Below are 19,279 nucleotides of genomic sequence, written 5' to 3'. Positions count from 1 at the left end.
ATTTGGATAGGGGTGCTTACCAAAAGATACTGATTGAATGGCGAACAGTGTAGATCATGATCAGCCTGCACATCTGTGCAGTCTGATCATGATCTGCACTGGTTGCAAAGGCTGGATCAGTCGTGTCCAGCATGGTAAGGGTTAACTTCACAGTATCTCGTGCTGACGAACTGTAAATACTATTACCTTACTCCAATGGATTTTTGTTTTGTTTTTGTTTTGTTTGGTTTAATGTCACCTACAATTATGTCATACAGCGACTTTCCTGCTTTTTTTTTTTTATGAAGACCCTAGGTGCCCGTCCCTGCATAATTTCATCACAGACGTGCACCTGTGTAGAATCAACGATCTTCCGTAAGATAGCTGGATGGCTTACTCACATGAAGAAATCAATGCACTAAGCGAGGCTCAAACACATGTAGATTAGGGGCAAGTAATTTGAAGTCAGCGATCTTAACCACTCGACCAGGAAGGCCCTTTTACTCATGTGGAACAATTGTTTCTAGTCTGTAACAGTACTGACATTCATCTGCAAGCAACTGACAACTCTATATATATATAAATACCAACACTGACCTTTATTTGCAGGTAAATGACAAGTTCTCTACACAGACCAGAGGTATGGAGAATGCAATGGCAGGGATCAATCTTTTATCTTTCAAGTCAGTCTTGTGTTCCAGCTACCAACCTAACCAAACAGTCTCTTCATGTATTCCTATGTTGCTTACAATGTAAGGAAAGCTGTTCGAGACAGTCTATTTCAGTTCAGATTGGAAGATTTATCAATGTTTCTTACCTGCCCCTTAAATGCATCAATGATGAACTGTAGATGTTTAGGATCGACACACTCGATACACTTCTGTACAACATGGTTACCATTCTGATCCTTTACACACTTTGTTACATGACCGTCCAGTTCTTTCACTATTTCAACCTGTCAACAAAAACATCAGCTTTAAAGAAAAGTCTTCAGCTTGGCACATTTTGTAGAACTATATTGTTTCCAAATATATAGTCCAGTACATTTTCCCTGCTTAGGAAACTGAACTTTCGAATTGTAAATTTATTTTTATCTCTCTTTGAAGGACTTGAGGCTTCAAGGTTTGGCATCGTTTTTCAACAGTGTATCAGCAACGTTACAGCATACAGTTAACCTAACGAGTGTTCTTTGATTCTGTACCAGTAATAACCTATCTGCAAATATCAACCTTCCAGCCTGCATCAGAGGTCGAGGTTGACTTTTTAGAATCTGTCTTTCCATTTTTTCTTTCCTACAATTTTCCTCGCTGACAGTTCAGTTTCAAGTTGTGATGGCATCATACAATACTAGCCAAGCTAGGGTTTATTCAGTGTACACACTCCAAGTGTACTCCCATAAGAGGTGTCAAATACAAGTAATCATTTGCCATTTTTTATTTACACAATTTTATATAAAATTCTCTGTTTTTCATTTTTAAGTAGCCTTCAATGGAAGTACAGTTAAAACTTAACAAGAGCAAACATTGGCAACTTTATGAGAAAAACAGCATCATATAATACTAGCCAAGCTAGGGTTTATTCAGTGTACACACATTCACTGTGTACTCCCATAAGAGGTGTCAAATACTAGTAATCATTTGCCATTTTTTAAACAATTTTATGCAAAATTCTCTTCCTCTTACTGTTTTTCATTTTTAAGTAGCCTTCATTGAAAGTGCAGTCTAAACTGTATCGAGAGCAAACATTTGCAACTTTGAGGAAAACAGCATCATACAATACTAGCCAAGCTAGGGTTTATTCAGTGTACACACTCACTGTGTACTCCCATAAGAGGTGTCAAATACTAGTAATCATTTGCCATACTTATTCACTTACCTTTTTCAACACATGAAAGTGAGCGCATAAGTAAAAGGCAAGTTAAAAAGTTTTACCTGCATGTCAGCAGGAATTGATTCCAGTGCCTTCTGTATGACCCTGCAACCATACATCTGTAATGCCAGTGGCAACACATGACCTCGTAGACGCTGTGCCAGAGTTTGTTTCTGTTCCGGCGTTCCAAACTCGAAAAATTTCTGTATCACATAGTTACCAAACACATCAGTCATGAGACTATAGGCTGCAGAGAGGATCTCGTTGAAGACCATCTGTTTCTCCTGCGGAGTGGCTCGCTCCAACTTCTGCTGAATAAACCTGCAATATGAAGTATCCTTTGTGTAAGTACTGTTCAAGTCGCTTGCTCCAAATACTGCTGAAAAAAATCTGCTATATGCAATATTCTCAAATATGGGTTAAATTGTTTAATATGGGTTAAACACTAGTTTCTACACAGTGGTGTATTTATTTAATGTTATGATGGTTATTCAACCAAACCCTGTCCCATTTTCAACAATAACACTTGACCTAGTTAACTGACTTAAGCACTTGAGTCAACATGGCTGACACATGCAACATACGTTCTGCACATCGTCTTGATGAGGTAATCATTTCACCAAAGTTTCATGAAAATCTTTCAAGGGGTTAAGGAGATACAGAGCAGACACAAAATGGAAGGCTCAAATCTTTGACCTTGGAGTTGTGACCTTGACCTTGAGCCAACATGGCTGATTCCCGAGTTCTGCACATCGTCTTGTTGAGGTGATCATTTGACCAAAGTTTCATGAAAATCCTTCAAGGGGTTTAACTTATATGGAGCGGACACAATTGTTACAGACAGACGGAAGGAGACCATACCTATTATAACCCCCCCACCACTCGTGGCTGGCGATTAAAAATATGCAAAATAATGTACTTGTCAGTTAACGAACAAGTCTTTTCATGAAATCATGGCCAGATGTCCCGACAACTAACTAAATCAACTTCTCTTAATGAACAAACACACTGCCAATGTCAACAACTTATGAAAATCTTATGCTTTGATTCGCTTTGAATAATGGCATGCCAGCAGTAATAGATTGAGAACTAGGACTTACTTCAGGAACACTTTCTGTTTCACTCTGAAGGTAAATGTAGACTTAAGCTTAATGAAGAAAGGCTCTAGATGAGGGGAAAAGGATTTGAAGTCAGTTGCAACAGCTTGGCCATGAATACCCCTCGCTATGACTGGAATTCTAGTGTTATAAAATGATTTATCTTATGTGGGAATGGCATCATACAATACTAGCCAAGCTAGGTTTTATTCAGTGTACACACTCCAAGTGTACTCCCATAAGAGGTGTCAAAAACAAGTAATCATTTGCCATTTATACCAGACTGCTTTGATCCCAAACAATCTAACAAAATTGTTGTGGTAATGTAAGGAAAGTTTACACCAGAGGCTGAAGTGGGAATAAAATAGTGTTATTGTAACAGTAGCTCGATCTGGGATGCTGTATTTGGCTTGAGTGGATTTTTGCCAGATTGGATCTTACGAGGTGTGCAAGTGCAGTGTGATCCAACCTTGCAAAATCCACAAGAGCTGAATACAAAATCTCAGATCTAGCTACTGTTATAGTGACCTTTTTATTATATACCTCTACCTTTTTGTTTGCTGTTTTGTTATTGTAGAAAATCTTCAATGTTTATCGATATTAAAATGGAACTAAGTGAAGTTTTTATGTGCACTATTTATAGAACTGTATCAGGTCATGCATATTGATGAAAGTAGTCCAGCAGCATACAATACGGCATTTAAAAGGTACAATACAGATTTTTTTCTGCCTGTTCATATTTTATTGTGAAATACAAGCCGATTATTTTACAAAATTTATGTAGGTATACAATAAATATCAATTCTGCCTTTTAAAGCACATATTTTGACTGCACATACACATTTTATAGAGCACAGAACTTTCTCAATTTGAAAATTTTGCAATTATTTTGTTTATACTTCCATTTTTGTTTGCTGCCTACTAGAATATTCATGCTACAAATGGCATCATACAATACTAGCCAAGCTAGGGTTTATTCAGTGTACACACTCACTGCGTACTCCCATAAGAGGTGTCAAATACTAGTAATCATTTGCCATGTAACATTTTTCCTTCTTCTGAGAATTATATTCAATTCATTTTTTTAGAAGTATTCTTCCATTTTAATGCACATTCAGAATGGCTGACAAAATACTTGAAATTAATCTATTGGCTTGTTTCCCTATTACAAAGAATAGCGACAAAGAAATATATTCAATATATTTACACTTTTAAGCTTGATTTAAACTCTGAAACTTACGTTTTCTGAATAACCTATAGGTAAATCTGCCAAAAACTATTACCGTAAATCCTTTAACGCCCCCACCCCGTCCATTCTGTAGGTGAGCATATATAAAAGCAGACCTTTAAGGTTGTACTGCACATTATCAGTGTAGAATTTTATTAAACTATACTATTTCAAAGTATCCTTGTATCCTACAGAGATTCAGCCAGTAAAAAAGATTGGGTCATGTGTTTGATAGACTGGTTTGAAGCTATTGGGGCCCCTGTCAATTTTCACAATGGGCTTCTACATGAAAATCACACCTCTGATGGTATTTCCAAGTATAGGAAAGTTCCAAATTGTAGATTTTAATGTAACTGTAGCTGTAGGTTTAGCTGTTGTTTTTTTTCTCAACAATTTAAAATGTATGGTAATCGAGCTTAGTTTTTCACAATTTGCCTAATTACAAGCAAGTCCTAATACGGCTGTTTATTTTATGTTAATATTTTGTATCATTTTAAATTAAAACCTATCTATTGTCAAATTTAACCTTAAGACAGTGGCATTGAAACATGTTTAACACTGGAAACAACAGATTCTCTGCAACATTTATGCTACCCATGCATGGGTTTCCAGGCATTGATTTAAGTTTACCGGATAAACTACATGACACTGTCATTTCTGGTTAACTGAACACACCGAACTACTTTAAGCAGTTTATGAAAAACAACATCAGGAAACAGAAATAGAGGCTTTCACGTTGGCTTGGTTACCTTGATCCATGTTGATCTTGTGAGAATTCTACAACATGGTTGATCAGATCTTTCAACTGTAAGTTGGGAATACGATTATTGCGGAAATCTTCAAGCAGTCTACTCCGTCCCGTCACTTCCTTTGACAAACTACTGTAAAATCGTAACAAAAATTACAGAAACTTTCAACATTTGCACTCATAGGAGGAGAAATACTGAAGCTTACAACTGGATCTGTAATGACAATCTGCAGGTTCCTTGAAATTCAGTTTTATCCTATGCTACTGTGACAGTTCTTTTAGCTAATATCAACACATGGATTTCAATAACAACCACAGCATGCTGAAATACATAGTCAAATTGAAACTGCAAACTGATATTAACGGTTCACTACTTTTTAAGGTGTGTAGTCACTCTGATAGCTTCCGCTATAGTCATGATCAAAGCCAAGAAATATTTCCTGGTCCAACTGAATATAGTGAATCTTAAAGTCATTGGTCTTTGAACATTGTTCCCATTTTAAATGCGATATATCTTCCTACACATAGGTAATAGTTAACACCTTTCTCAACAACTGTGCCACTGAATATTACAGAACTTTATATCAAATGTGTCCAAACTTTACTTTTTATCACTAAAAATGCAACAAACCTTCTTGACTGCATAGTCCTTCCAGGGAACAGGGAGCCAAACATACTGGTTGCCCCTACAGACCCACTGCGAAACTTGGCCTCGGCTCCTGGCGCTGCGTTATACAGTCTACCTCCATTACCGAGACCTACAATATAACCATAAAACAATCTTCTATCATCCTTTATAAGATTTCTGATCAAGACGAGAACAGCAGTTCATTTAGGATTTGACTAATCTGTAACTCGTAAAAAGATTCAAGTCAAATTGACAACATTGACATGAAGGAAGATCCTACATGCTCCTCAGGACATTATGTCAGGCAACTGAAAACACCTGGGTAGAACCATCAATCTTCCAACAAGCCATACCTTTTGCAGTTGAATAGGAGAAGAAACAAGTTACAATATTCAACACAGTAACTATTAAATACACATTAACAATTTTAGCTAACATAACAGCATTCTACTTTAACTCACCAGAAAGGGGTGGGGTCATAGATTGCCCAGGTTGGACAAGACCCATAGGTCCAGCAGGTGAACCCAGGTTACCTAGGGAACCGTAATACTGATTGATGGGTGTCATCTGCCGTGCCTTGAAATCTAATGAGTCCCGTCTCTGACCACTTCCTAGGCCTGAAACAAATTATCTTTCATACAAATGATCAGATACTAGTATTCTATTCTTGTAATGCACGGAACAAGAGGATCTAAGTCATTCAACTAAGGAGGACGGTGACCTTTTGACCTTGCTTCTTAGCAAGTTTAGAAAATAATTCATACAACAGTTAATAGGGAGAATGAGGTCTTGTTTAAAGCTTTTTCTATGAAAAATGTTGACACAAAACACTGACACTCAACCTAATGGCCCTATACTAATAGCTCGACCTTAACAAAGTTCTAGTGAGCTAAAAAAAAGTATATATGAGGCTATAAAAGAATCTGATTTATTCTACAAACTGGACACCATTTTACAGTGTCGAGAGTATGATAACATGAACCACCAAATGAACTTCTCCCAATAGGGGAACTGTCATTCCAAGTGTCACAAACTCCTGACCTCAGATGCACAGTTCCAAGCCTTGTAACCTGATTCCTTAAGGTTTGGTTTTAAGATAAGCTAAACTTTCTTAGCTTATAAATCAGTATGACATAATCTTATCTTTCAATAATCATTATTAAAATTAAGACTATTAATCAAAGAATATAAGTTTAAACTGACAATCAACCAATTCTCTGACAATATCTCATTAATGAATAACAGATGTTAGGCTATGGTAAAAAAGTTAGCAAAGATACAAAAATGAATGGCTATCTACCAAACTCGCCAGATCCAATGGAACCTTGCATGCTTGACCCCAGACTTCCAAGGCCACTGTTACCATAGTTACTCTGTTGATTGAGACCAGTGCTGATTGGCGTGAAAAGACTAGAAGAAACTTGTGGGTAGCCCATACTACTTGACTGACTGTATCCTAAAATATACAACAATATACATAACATGTTATTTAAGACTGGAAGTCCTTGTACCTTTTAGTAAATTGTTTTAAATTGGTTCAAGCAATAACTTCCATGGCTACAGAAGAGGCAGAAAAACATTCCTTTTAAATTAATGAAGGTCCTTATTAAATCTAACAAATTTTATTCAAATTGATATATACAAAGTCTTCAACATGTTTTACTTCAGTTTATGTAGCATAGGAAAATATTGAAAGTATCAAATGGCATCATATAATACTAGACAAGCTAGGTTTTATTCAGTGTACACACTATGTGTACTCCCATAAGAGGTGTCAAATACAAGTAATCATTTGCCATTATTTTACAATTTTATACAAATTTCTCTTTCTGTTTTTCACTTGAAGTAGCCTTCAATGAAAGTACAGTTTAAAATGTACTGAGAGCAAACATTGGCAACTTTATGAGGACAACAGCATCATACAATACTAGCCAAACTAGGGTTTATTCAGTGTACACACTCCACGTGTACTCCCATAAGAGGTGTCAAATACTAGTAATCATTTGCTATTGTTCCTTTATTCATCTAGAACACTTCATCGATACAATGACGTTAAAATGTGCATGTGCAGCTTCCCTAGGGAATAGATAAGCTGATCTCCTACCCAGATAACCTTTTCCTGTTAGGCAGGCAAAATATACTGACCCTTCTAATAAATGACATTTTTCTCATATAAAACTGAGGTGATGTGACTCTGAACACTTTTTTCTAACAAATTTTACCCAGCACACACCCATAACAGCATCATAGTGTTCTAGCCAAGCTAGGTTTTATTCAGTGTACCCACACAGAGTACTCCCATAAGAGGTGTCATAAACTGATAATCATTTGCTGCTATACAATTTCACTGGCTTCAAGTCAGAATCTGCACAACAGTTATAAAACAACAAACAAAATGGTGGAGGTATAAAATAAAAGGGTCATTACAACAGTGGCCAGATCTGGGATATTGCATGCATGCCTTGTGAGATCCAGTCTGGCAAAATCCACTTGAGCCAAATATAGCATCCTAGATCTAGCTTCTCTTAAAGTAACTCTTGTATCATTATCACTGCAGATGTAAGACGAAGCCAAAACAGCAGAGATAATATTTCCTTAAGATATTCAAAAACAAAGTGGTTATAACTCAATAACTTGATTTTTATTGTAACTTCAATACTATAATATGCATTTTTTTTTTCAATAAAACATCCTATTGCGTTAATCAATATTCAAACCTTAAACAAATATTAGTGAAGCCAATTATCGAAATCAGGATCTAACAAGAAATCAATAATTATATTTTATGTCCATAACAAAAAATGCGGCAGACACTTTATACACAAAATCTTTATGAGCATTTAAATCTTTAAAGCTGCATGCCTCCAGATCGTTCGACAAAATTTTTTAATTATTTTTAGATATCTTGAAATAAATGCTATATTTCTTAAGAAGGCTTTAAAACGTAATTACTGACAAACTTTATGTTACGGAAACACATGAGAATTTGCTGTTTTTACTACTTTTTACAATTAAAAACGAAACTATATGCTTGCACTGGAGTGAATTCTACTTGGTAACAAAGACGACGTGTTATTCAATCTGGACATAAAATCAGATGGAAATATTTCTTCCTGCAGTATTTATTCCATAAAAATCCTATTAATATATCAATACAAAGTTTGAATCCTATTGATATATCAATACAAAGTTTTATATCAATGACAGCCCTAGTCACACCATCAAAACACCAATATTCTTCCAATATTAAATGCATGCAGTGCATTCCCAAAATACCCATCCAAAACAATAAATGCATTCATCCTTACCAAGTGAGTTTTGTGGTGTGTTACTATTACTACTCGAGAAAATGGGTGGGGTTGTGGGCATCTGTTGTGGTTGGGTGGTGAGTAGACGTAGCGGGTTACTGCCAATGTTCGGAGCACCACCTGTTAGTCAACAAAGAAAAAACAACTTGCGTTAGTTATGGGTTACAATACTTAGAAGAAAACGATTAATTTACAGCAAAAAAAACAATTTTTCACCTAGACAACATTTTTTTATGGTCCAACTTGCAGTATGAAAACATCAAACTTAAATTTCCTTGTGAAAATTCCTGCCATCTTTGTAGATGTACGCAATTTTTAGATGTTAGTAATTTATTTCCAAATACACCAAGGAAATCATGCTTGGTAAAAACTATCATGCAGACACAAATACAAACTCCTTCTTTCACTTCCACATCACATATTTTAGATTTCTTCCTTCACCGTTAAATATAAACATTGCACTTCTGAAAGAATGGGATCTTTTTTTTTTTTTTACAATTATCCATCACCTAATAAACTTCTTAAGTTTTTGGCAAACTCCCATCACTTAATATGACTTATTGGTTTCTGGCAGATAAAGGTACTAGGACTTAAGCAGGGGACAAATAAATTTTTTAACAGAACTGATGAGCAACCTTTTTTGATTTCCAGCAGATATTTGGACTAATATGGGAACACAAGTCTCATAGAAGTGTCCTGGGCCAAACTTAAAATATTCTTTGTTTCCCCATCCCGACCCAAGCAGGTGAAGTATGGGTAGGTAGGTAGGTAAAATTTTTTTTTTTCTGTGAACCTTGACATATCTTCCTGGCAAATTTTACAAGACCGCTGTTCAATAGCCCAGCTTTCAAACAAACAGGTGAAAGCATTTTCATGTAACTGTGAATCAGAATCACTGTTGTTGTTATTAATGTCTTTTGACAGTGATATGACAAAGTGTATATATCTCAACTGAGGGTTAAAATCTAATGCAGTCTGCAATGTTTCTTCATTGTCAATAGTAAAGGGATCACTATTTTCGGTGGTGGACAGTTTTACGCTAAACTGGCTATTATCAATTGCTGCATTTATGCCTCTTTCTCGTAATTCTGAGCCTTCTCGTTGATCCGAGCCTTTGAAAAATTTGCACTTGCAGCTATTTCCTGTGTCTAAATTTTATGTATGTTGTGGCAAATCATACGACAATTAAACAAAAAGACAAGAGCTGTCTCCATAGGATGACATATGCCCCCGATGGCACTTTGAATGAGTAGTTATGGCCGATGTTAGAGTTTAGGACCTTTGACCTACGGAGCTGGGTCTTGCACGCGACACGTCGTCTTACTGTGTCACACATTCATGCGTAGTTATTTTAAAATCCATGCATGAATGACAAAGATATGGACCGGACACGCCCATCAATGCACTATCATGAAAAATGACCTTTAATGTCTAAGTGTGACCTTGACCTTTGAGCTACGGACCTGGGTCTTGCGCATGACACGTCGTCTTACTGTGGTACACATTCATGCAAAGTTATTTGAAAATCCATCCATCGATGACAAAGATATGGACCGGACACGCCCATCAATGCACTATCCTTAAATGTCTAAGTGTGACCTTGACCTTTGAGCTACAGACCTGGGTCTTGCGCGCAACACGTCGTCTTACTGTGGTACACATTCATGCCAAGTTATTTGAAAATCCATCCATCGATGACAAAGATATGGATCGGACACGAAAATTGCGGACAGACTGACAGACGGTTCAAAAACTATATGCCTCCCTTCGGGAGCATAAAAATAGTACTACTCACATTAAAATAGAAATACACACAACAGAAAATTTTGGCACAAAATTTGCTTATCTAAATTCACTGGGGTAATATTTAACCTTACAGAAAACAGAAACCACTTATTCTAAAACTTTTTGTCTGCAAACACAATTATAAATCTGTCCTTAATATTAAAAAAAAATCTTTTTCAAAAACAGTCTTAGTTTTTGAGAGCTCGTACAAATGATCACAAGTCTCGGTTCAACGAGAAAGCCTCTGGCTGTTTCAGAGGGTGAGGGTCATCATGTGAAAGCCTGGATTATTCATTGACAACAATCCTTGCAATTTTTCTTCATGGGGATTTTTTAAGTTTAGATATTGGAGTATCAAACAATAGCAAAAACTCTTTTGAAAGTTAAATCCGTTACCGACAAGAACTGAAATACCTGTTAAGGGGCTCGGAATAATGAGAAAAGGGCATACTGTGGTTTCATTTTCTCTATCACCAACAGCTTCGTCAAAAATGTCACACATTGTCAACTTCGTCGACAACTTGCAAATTTTCTTGTTAACCAGCAAACAATTTGTGTTTCCATTTTTTACAGTTACGGAGATGCAAACTGAATGCCCCGCCATTTTCTGATTTGTCATCTCCAAGTGTCTTTTTACCACCGACTGTTTTAATACTTACTTGCGCCAATGCGATACAGATCAAAGATCGGTTTCGTACTCAAACTAATTCGAGATGTGCATTTTTCGTCCCAGGTTTTTTTGTACCAAATAAAAAAAATATCATTTCGGTTTCGGCGATAAAATGTTTCGGGTCGCGCCGATTTTTTCGAGTCGGTCGTGGATGGGGAAACAAACAATATTTTAAAAAGCTGGGGATACCAACACCTTTACAAGGGTTACTCACAACCAATCATTCCAATTAACTGACTTACCTTGTTGGTTCCCAGCAGAAACAAGAACAGGTGCTGGAGACACCAGCCTCATAGAAGTGCCACCTAGGCCTCTGGGATTGCCCATCACCAACTGACCATTCTGATCATAATATGCAGGTGCCAGGATCTGATACTGTGCTCCTAAAATAATAATACCATTTTCTAAATAAAGGAATATTTTCATTATTCTTATAAATATAATTATTTTAAGATAATAAAAAAGTTCCTGAAATGACTATATTCAATATTTAGAGGTACAAATATGACTAAAACTCAATTCAAGTCTTGTTGAATGTATGTATAAAATTCTTATTTAGCAGTCAAAAGGAAAATAAATACCATTACATTAACTTGTTTTACAGTAATGTAGATGTGTCAACATGTTATAACGATAAATTTACATTCTCCCCATTTCCACAGAACATTTGGACATTTTTTTTGTATGAACCTCAAAAGGAAAGTGCCCAAGTTACGATAGCACCACTTAGAGATAACATGCCAATGTTTTGACGATGCTCGCAAGTATTTAGGGACAGCTTCCCTCCAATAATATGGCAGTTACTCTGTCTGATGAGCAGAATGACCAGAAGGCAGATTCAAATGTTAAATACACAAAATATGAGCACTTTATAAAATGAACTTGTTTACAAATGGAAAAGAAATACAACATAAATACAAGAGCACCGCCTTGCGGGTGCTGACGCTCATCTGATTTTTTTTGTATAATAGAAATATTGTCCTACCCATGATTTTCTAAGTCTAAAAAGGGCCATCACTCTTGCAAAAAGCAGGATAGAGTTATGTTTCTTGATGTACAGTGTCCAGTTATGATGGTGAAAAACTGTTGCAAGTTTTAAAGCAATAGCTTTGATAGTTTATGAGAAAAGTTGACTTAAACATAATATTCAACCAAGAAAATGATTTTTCTAAGTCCAAAAGGGGCAATAATTATTGCAAAAAGCAGGATGGAGTTATGTTGCTTGCTGTACAGGGTCAGCTTATGATGGCGAACAAGAGTTGCAAGTTTTAAAGCAATAGCTTTGATAGTTTAAGAGAAAAAGTTGACCTAAACATAAAACTTAACCAAGAAATCTGATATTTTCTAAGTCCAAAAGGGGCCATAAATCTTGCAAAAAGCAGGATGGAGTTATGTTTCTTGCTGTACAGGGTCAGCTTATGATGGTGAACAAGTGTTGCAAGTTTTAAAGGAATAGCTTTGATAGTTTAGGATAAAAGCTGACCTAAACATAAAACTTAACCAAGAAAACTGATTTTCTAAGTCCAAAAGGGGCAATAATTCTTGCAAAAAGCAAGATGGAGTTATGTTTCTTGATGTACAGGGTCTGCTTATGATGGTGAACAAGTATTCCAAGTTTCAAAGCAAAAGCTTTGATAGTTTAGGAGAAAAGTTGACCTAAACATAAAACTTAACCAAGAAATCTGATATTTTCTAAGTACAAAAGGGGCCATAAATCTTGCAAAAAGCAAGATGGAGTTATGTTTCTTGCTATACAGGGTCAGCTTATGATGGTGAACAAGTATTCCAAGTTTCAAAGCAATAGCTTTGATAGTTTAGGAGAAAAGCTGACCTAAACATAAAACTTAACCAGGCAACGCCGACGCCGACAACCGCTCAAGTGATGACAATAACTCATCATTTTTTTTCAAAAAATCAGATGAGCTAATAAGATATGAAATTCATGAAAAATGGACTAACATGAATCGCCAAATGCAATACATGGATCTGCTGATCATATTCTGTCATTCATTTTACATAGACTCCGAAAAAAGAAATTACATTTCTTAAGTACAGGTAACATAATTTTGTGGTATTATAGGTTATAATTTTCAATACCTGTATTACCTTGTGTAGGTAACTGTTGTTGCATTGGGGTGCCAGAGTCACTCTGTCCTGATGGGGTCAGGCGTCCAGACCCGCCCCTCATCTGTTGTAGACCCTGGGGAGTCTGCTGCCCCTGGGTGGGGATAATGTTGGCAGGGTAAATACCCCATGGTGTCTGTACACTGTAATACTGCGGATGAATTACTGTTGGACCTGCTAACACAAAACAATATATGAAGCTGCTTCTTTCAATCTCTTATCAAGTAACAATAAACTACCATTCAAAGAATCTTTCATAACTTTAAGCATTTTCAACATCCTATTGTAACAACAATTTTGCTTGCTGAACAGGTAGCGTTTTTTTTGTTTTTTTTTTTTATAAATTCTAGTCTTCAGCAAATTTCAAGCACTTCATTCATAGGAGAAAACTTGTTTTCCAACAGCTAAAATAGTGGAGCATAAATATTATAACTACATTACATGCAAAAATACCAAATGGCAGGAACAAGCTCTTGTTTGCGAAGTCGAGCAGTCCTGATCCAAGGTAATGTTTTTGTTCTGCAAACCTTTCAACAAGAACAATGTTACAAAGACTTATATATTTCTATCCAAGTTTTTTCGGACTATCTCTAGGCCAGACTTAAATTGGTAAAGTCAATTCAGTAAAACAATCAGATATAGTCAGAGACAGCAAATACTGAAGCAAACTAAAGCAACTCTTTCTCCAGGCTAAGCACACCAAACATTCTAAAGCGAAAAAAAGAAGCCCTTCTATTTACATATAAGCAAAATATCTTCCGATATAACACAACTCTTTATTAAAAGGCATGTTTTAGCACTAATACTGGAGCCGCAAGGGAACAGGAACAAAAACATGATGTGATTTGATCAAATCATCACAGAACATAGGAAACATGCCACCATTTACTGGAAGTTATGCCACTTTGACAAAGAAAGTGAACATAAAAGTTATGAGTATATCTTTCATATTTTAAAGTGTTTGCAATATAATCATATCAGCTAATCGAAATATTTTCCATAGTTATAACATTACATTTCTAACCAGGCCAGGAAAAAAATACCAGTGTGTACTACTTTCTTCTTTTTTTTTGTGAGAGGGGGATGGGGGAGGGGGCTTGCCGAGTAATGTTCTTACTCCAGGTCATATACTATGATATGAACTTTCAAGCCATTTATGCACACTGGCCGAGTGATATCCCAAACAAAATTCCAGGTGCACAACTTCACATGCTGATTAACAATCCTCTAATGTTTCAAGGCTCTAGGTCAGATACTTTCTGAGATATATGCAACACACACATAAGGCCCTTTTTCCATATTTTTGATAGTCAATGGCCATAACTCTGACATAAACAAGAATCCTATTTCACGACTCTACGTCAAATACTTTTTTAAGATAAGCACAAAACAAATTTGGATGGCCGGACAGATTTACAGATATTTGCCATCCAAATATATAAACAAATTGCCTACCTACTTATCCTACATTTTTTGTCAAGTAAACCAAAGCGCAGTGCTTTTTTCATAGTCTCATCTGCACCTATTATTTCCTCATACAAACAAGAGCTGTCTGTAAGACAGCGCGCTCGACTTTTCGAAAATTCAAAGTTATGGGAACTGTGTGTCCTGGTGTAGACTTTGATAGTAAATAACTATTTTTGAGTTTCAAGTCAAAAGCTTTAATAGTTACAGAGATATTTGACTTTATCAAAAACTTTAACCAACAGCGAAGTCGAGCTAAAAACAACAGAATGGAAACCTTTTTATATGCAAGTTTAGTGCTGAAACTATAGCTTGGTTCTCCCAATACAATATATATCATACAAACATTTTAATCAAAGATCAAAGGTTACTGATGCACAAACGACTTTCAGTTACAGATCTGAGCATTTTTATAAAGGTGATGGAGGTGTTTGTTAGTGAAGGGTTTCACCATTTCTACAGGGAATACCTACATTTCTAAAAAGCACAAAACTACAAACTAGTTACATAGGTATAACTATTAATCTGTACGTATCTGCGACAGCACAGCTCAATTGTGAAAATACAAGATCATGTCTACTTTTCACTGCGATTCTTTACTGATATCGAACAATACATACCCCCCCCCCCCCATAAATCAATCATTTCTAGATTCTCAAACAACACCGGTTAAGGGAGGAGTATTTTTAGCAACTGGAAATATTACTAGTAAACTGCTTTACAATTAGTCAAAAAGAACCAATAACGCTTCTTGTCTTGGGATGCCATCATGGGATCAACCAGTGTGTAACTTTCAAAAATTTCAGATTCACACCTTAGCAAAGTCGAAGCAATTAAATTTAACATTTACACAGAAGCGTTCAAATCAATGGCTTGCATTCCATCCTACTCTAGTCATTTTCTATTTTTAATATAAGATCAAGTTTACATAATACTTCTAAGTCCAACTCCCCCATATTTCCTAATTTGTGAAAAAATGTTGCTAAAATTCCCTAAGGTCAGCAGGCAACAGGGGTTCCCTTTGCAAGAACAAGCACTAAAATCTATTTGAACCCCAGCAATGCTGTACATGAGCCGTGCTGTCACAGAGTGGAACTACTTTCTGTGATTCCAATAAGCTCAAGGTGGCAATGTTCTGACAGCCAGTCAGATTTCTTTCAAAGCAGTATCTTTAACATAAACATACCTTATGTTTGCTTCATCAGTTTCAAATATATTTCAAATAGCACAGTTACACAAACAAGTATTTCAAAACCTATTTTGTATTCAAAGTACGCATGTTTTTTCATTTTTTTTTTTTTTTTTTTTTTTTTTTTTTTTTTTGATCTAAAAATAAAACCATTCAAAAACTGAAAAATGATGTTATAAATTTTGACAAGAGATCATTCAAAATTCAATTACCCCTTACACTTATTAAAAGATTTTCAAAATACTGAAAAGTAATATCACCATTCATGTTTATTGAAATCTTTTTTTGCTACAGTACTGAGCACAAGCTCTCTAAGGCAACATTGAAATCACCTGACCTGCTAGCTGTATGCCGACCGTGTATGGGTCCTGGCTTAGCACATACGGTGTTGGAGTTATCGCGCCATTCATTCCTACAGACAAGGAGAAACATAGTGGCAAAATAAACGTACACTGTAAGCCATGCACTCAGGAAACAAATCGTAAACTGTATATCAGGCAATATTTGCTCAAATTACAACATACAGAGTTTCTATGTAAGAAATAAAGTGACTAAGTCGACTCCCTCCCATGTTAATTCTTTATAAAAAAAAATCCCTACTTATTTATTAAACTTGAGAATCTTTTATCAACACAAGTTTCAGGCATAGCATGTTTTTCGTTCTCTTTAAAACCAACCTCATTCTATCTACATGGTTCATACAGAACTTTCAAAACAAAATTAAAGTACTTTTCAAGGATTTTTCCCCCATTTCCAAGGACTACAAAATCACATTTGTCGCATTTCTTTTACTCATGACGAATTCAGTTGATTTTTTATAAACTAAACACGGCAACAATAACCCGGAAATGTCTTTCAATTCAGCACCGATAAAATTTCACATTGTGATAATTGTGTTTAGAGTACTAAAACCAGGGGCGGCAAATTCAATTGTCCGTATTGCCCAGGTTGTCCAAAAGCTTGTACAGACAAGTGAAATTTGACCAGAATTTACTATATAACTTTCATATGGACAAGTAAAAAATAGCACATGACAAAAACGGACAAGCAAGTCAAAATCAGATTTCGCCGCCCCTGAAAACCCATCACGGTACCTTACCGTTCTATCATTTATTCATCAGTAAACCCTGTCGAAGATAGGCCTGTCATTTGTTCCTCTTTTTTTCTGATATTTTGGTCAGATCTGTTTTTTTTTCTGATTTTCTATTCGCAGAACATCAATTCAAGGACAATTTATCAAAATTTACTCGTTTTCCCCCCCAAAATTCAAGTACTTTTCAAGTCCTAGGCATCAAATTCAAGTACTTTTCAAGACCTGTGCGAACCATGAACTACAAGTGTTTCCTGATTTTTCTGGCAACTCCTGTTTTAACTATGAAACAAGTGGATGACAAATGACCTTTGACACAAAGTTCAAGACACTGACACATACTTCGATGAAACACCTTAAACTGGTAAACCTAATTGTTTGATGGAAAGATGAAGCTCCAAAATGTTTTCAACTTTAACCCCTGATGAACAAATATTTTCCTGATAAACAGTGAGTTATAGTAAAATAAGTATGTAAAAAAAAACATCAATTCATGCAACATCAATAGGATTCTTGCTATATATTAACTATTTGATGAAAAATTTACCCCAAAAATACCATTTAAGCAACTAAAATTGTCTTAAACCCCAGGCTATAAATTGTAGTGATAATGTCATTTAATAAAACATGCTGTTCACACAAATAAAACTACTTTTTAACCTTGAAGCATGTATTACTTTAAAATACTACAATTTATCCATTAAGCACATCCAACACTGAAGAGGAGCTCACCAAGAGATGTACAAACACTGCCGAGCAGATCCCTAAAGGGTTTTGTATCAGGTTCTGTTTGAAGTGTGTTAACCATTTTCCAACTTTATTCATGCAAATTGCTTCTTGAAACAAAAGCATGGTTTTATGGGATTTTTTCATGCCAGACTGTCATACAGAACATAATTTACCTTCCTCTGTTGAGCAGCCTTATTTTTCTTTATCTTTGACATAAAGCAATTTTTTTTCTGAATTTCAGTAAAACTGTTAACCAAAAGCCTTGGAAACTGCTTGATTTCTTGCTAGTATTAACTTATTTTACAGATGTCAATGCCAATTTTTGTACATGAATCACATGTTGAAGACAAATGACCTTGGTGCCAGAATCGAACCTGCAACATCCAGAGTGGAAGTACTGCACTCGATCAAATTAACCAGGTGGGCATTTTGTTAGATCCTTTGGAAGTCTCCATCACCAACAATTAGCTTTAATGAATTACTGGTCATTTAATGTGACAATTATCAATAAACACTCGTAAAATGAAGATAAATGGACACATAAATGGATTAAAAAGACAGGGATCGACCAAAATTTAAAGACAAATTCATCAGAAAAGCCTAGTGCTCATGTACGCTTCAAGAGATAAAGCAAGAGTTGTTTCTAAAAGCTAACAAAGCTATCTGTAGGGAGGTAAAAAAGACAACAGACAATAAGCGATCACTCATTCAATCCCCCCTTCAAACAATGTAAAACAGTTTTAAAAGAAGCAACTACCAGCCCATTAAAATCATATTTGGCTTATATGTACACTAATTAATTAAAAATAAGAGATGTTTGCATGATAGGAAGGGGATCTCACCACAACTTCAGGTTAGAAAGTGACAATTTTAGAAACATTCTAGCGAAAACATCCAACAGAAATACGTATTTTAGTCATATTGACTATTTCAGTATTAACATTATTAAATATTCATTTTCAGAAGCTTAACAGTTATACAAACAGTTGCTGTATCTCTGTAAGATGTTTTCTGCTAGAATATTTGGGATATCCACAACAGTGAAATGTAAAAAGCATACCAAGCTGTTGTTGTTGTGTTGCTAATGCATACTGTTGCTGCGTTAACACGGCTATTGGTTGCTGCTGCTGCTGTTGTCGCATCTGAAAAATCAAGTAGAACAGCTATGTCCTATAAATTCTTGTGTTTAGTGTGTTAGGATTTTGCATCTTTTTTTTACAATTTTTCAGTCATATGAATGAAGACAGCTACTTGTAGCACTGAGCACAATGCCCAACTTTATAGTGCTGCCTCACTGAAATATCACACTGTAGACACATGCCACAATACCCCACCCAGACACAATATACTGACACTGGACTGACTAGTCCT

General features: G+C 35.7%; 1 protein-coding gene across 6 annotated transcripts in view; it reads right to left on the bottom strand.

Annotated features, from left to right (window-relative positions):
- Positions 1-19,279, bottom strand: part of LOC123540191 (pumilio homolog 2-like) — a 43,547-nt gene that overhangs the window by 11,350 nt on the left and 12,918 nt on the right. For 3 of the 6 annotated variants that reach the window (XM_053527290.1, XM_045325003.2, XM_053527294.1), the window contains exons 8-18: positions 18,969-19,050; positions 16,427-16,501; positions 13,410-13,613; positions 11,555-11,695; positions 8,858-8,977; positions 6,850-7,005; positions 6,011-6,166; positions 5,553-5,679; positions 4,923-5,054; positions 1,911-2,169; positions 797-934 (exon numbers count right to left, since the gene is read on the bottom strand). In XM_053527290.1, the coding sequence (XP_053383265.1) occupies positions 797-934; positions 1,911-2,169; positions 4,923-5,054; positions 5,553-5,679; positions 6,011-6,166; positions 6,850-7,005; positions 8,858-8,977; positions 11,555-11,695; positions 13,410-13,613; positions 16,427-16,501; positions 18,969-19,050 (1,590 nt within the window). The remainder of the gene's footprint in view (positions 1-796; positions 935-1,910; positions 2,170-4,922; positions 5,055-5,552; positions 5,680-6,010; positions 6,167-6,849; positions 7,006-8,857; positions 8,978-11,554; positions 11,696-13,409; positions 13,614-16,426; positions 16,502-18,968; positions 19,051-19,279) is intronic. The other 3 variants (XM_053527292.1, XM_053527291.1, XM_053527293.1) reach the window with 3 other exon arrangements.

Source organism: Mercenaria mercenaria, chromosome 16 (genome assembly GCF_021730395.1).
Source record: "Mercenaria mercenaria strain notata chromosome 16, MADL_Memer_1, whole genome shotgun sequence".
In the NCBI taxonomy this organism is placed as follows: domain Eukaryota; kingdom Metazoa; phylum Mollusca; class Bivalvia; order Venerida; family Veneridae; genus Mercenaria; species Mercenaria mercenaria.
Note: the sequence above shows the minus strand (reverse complement) of the source record. Positions and strands in the feature narration are given on the sequence as shown.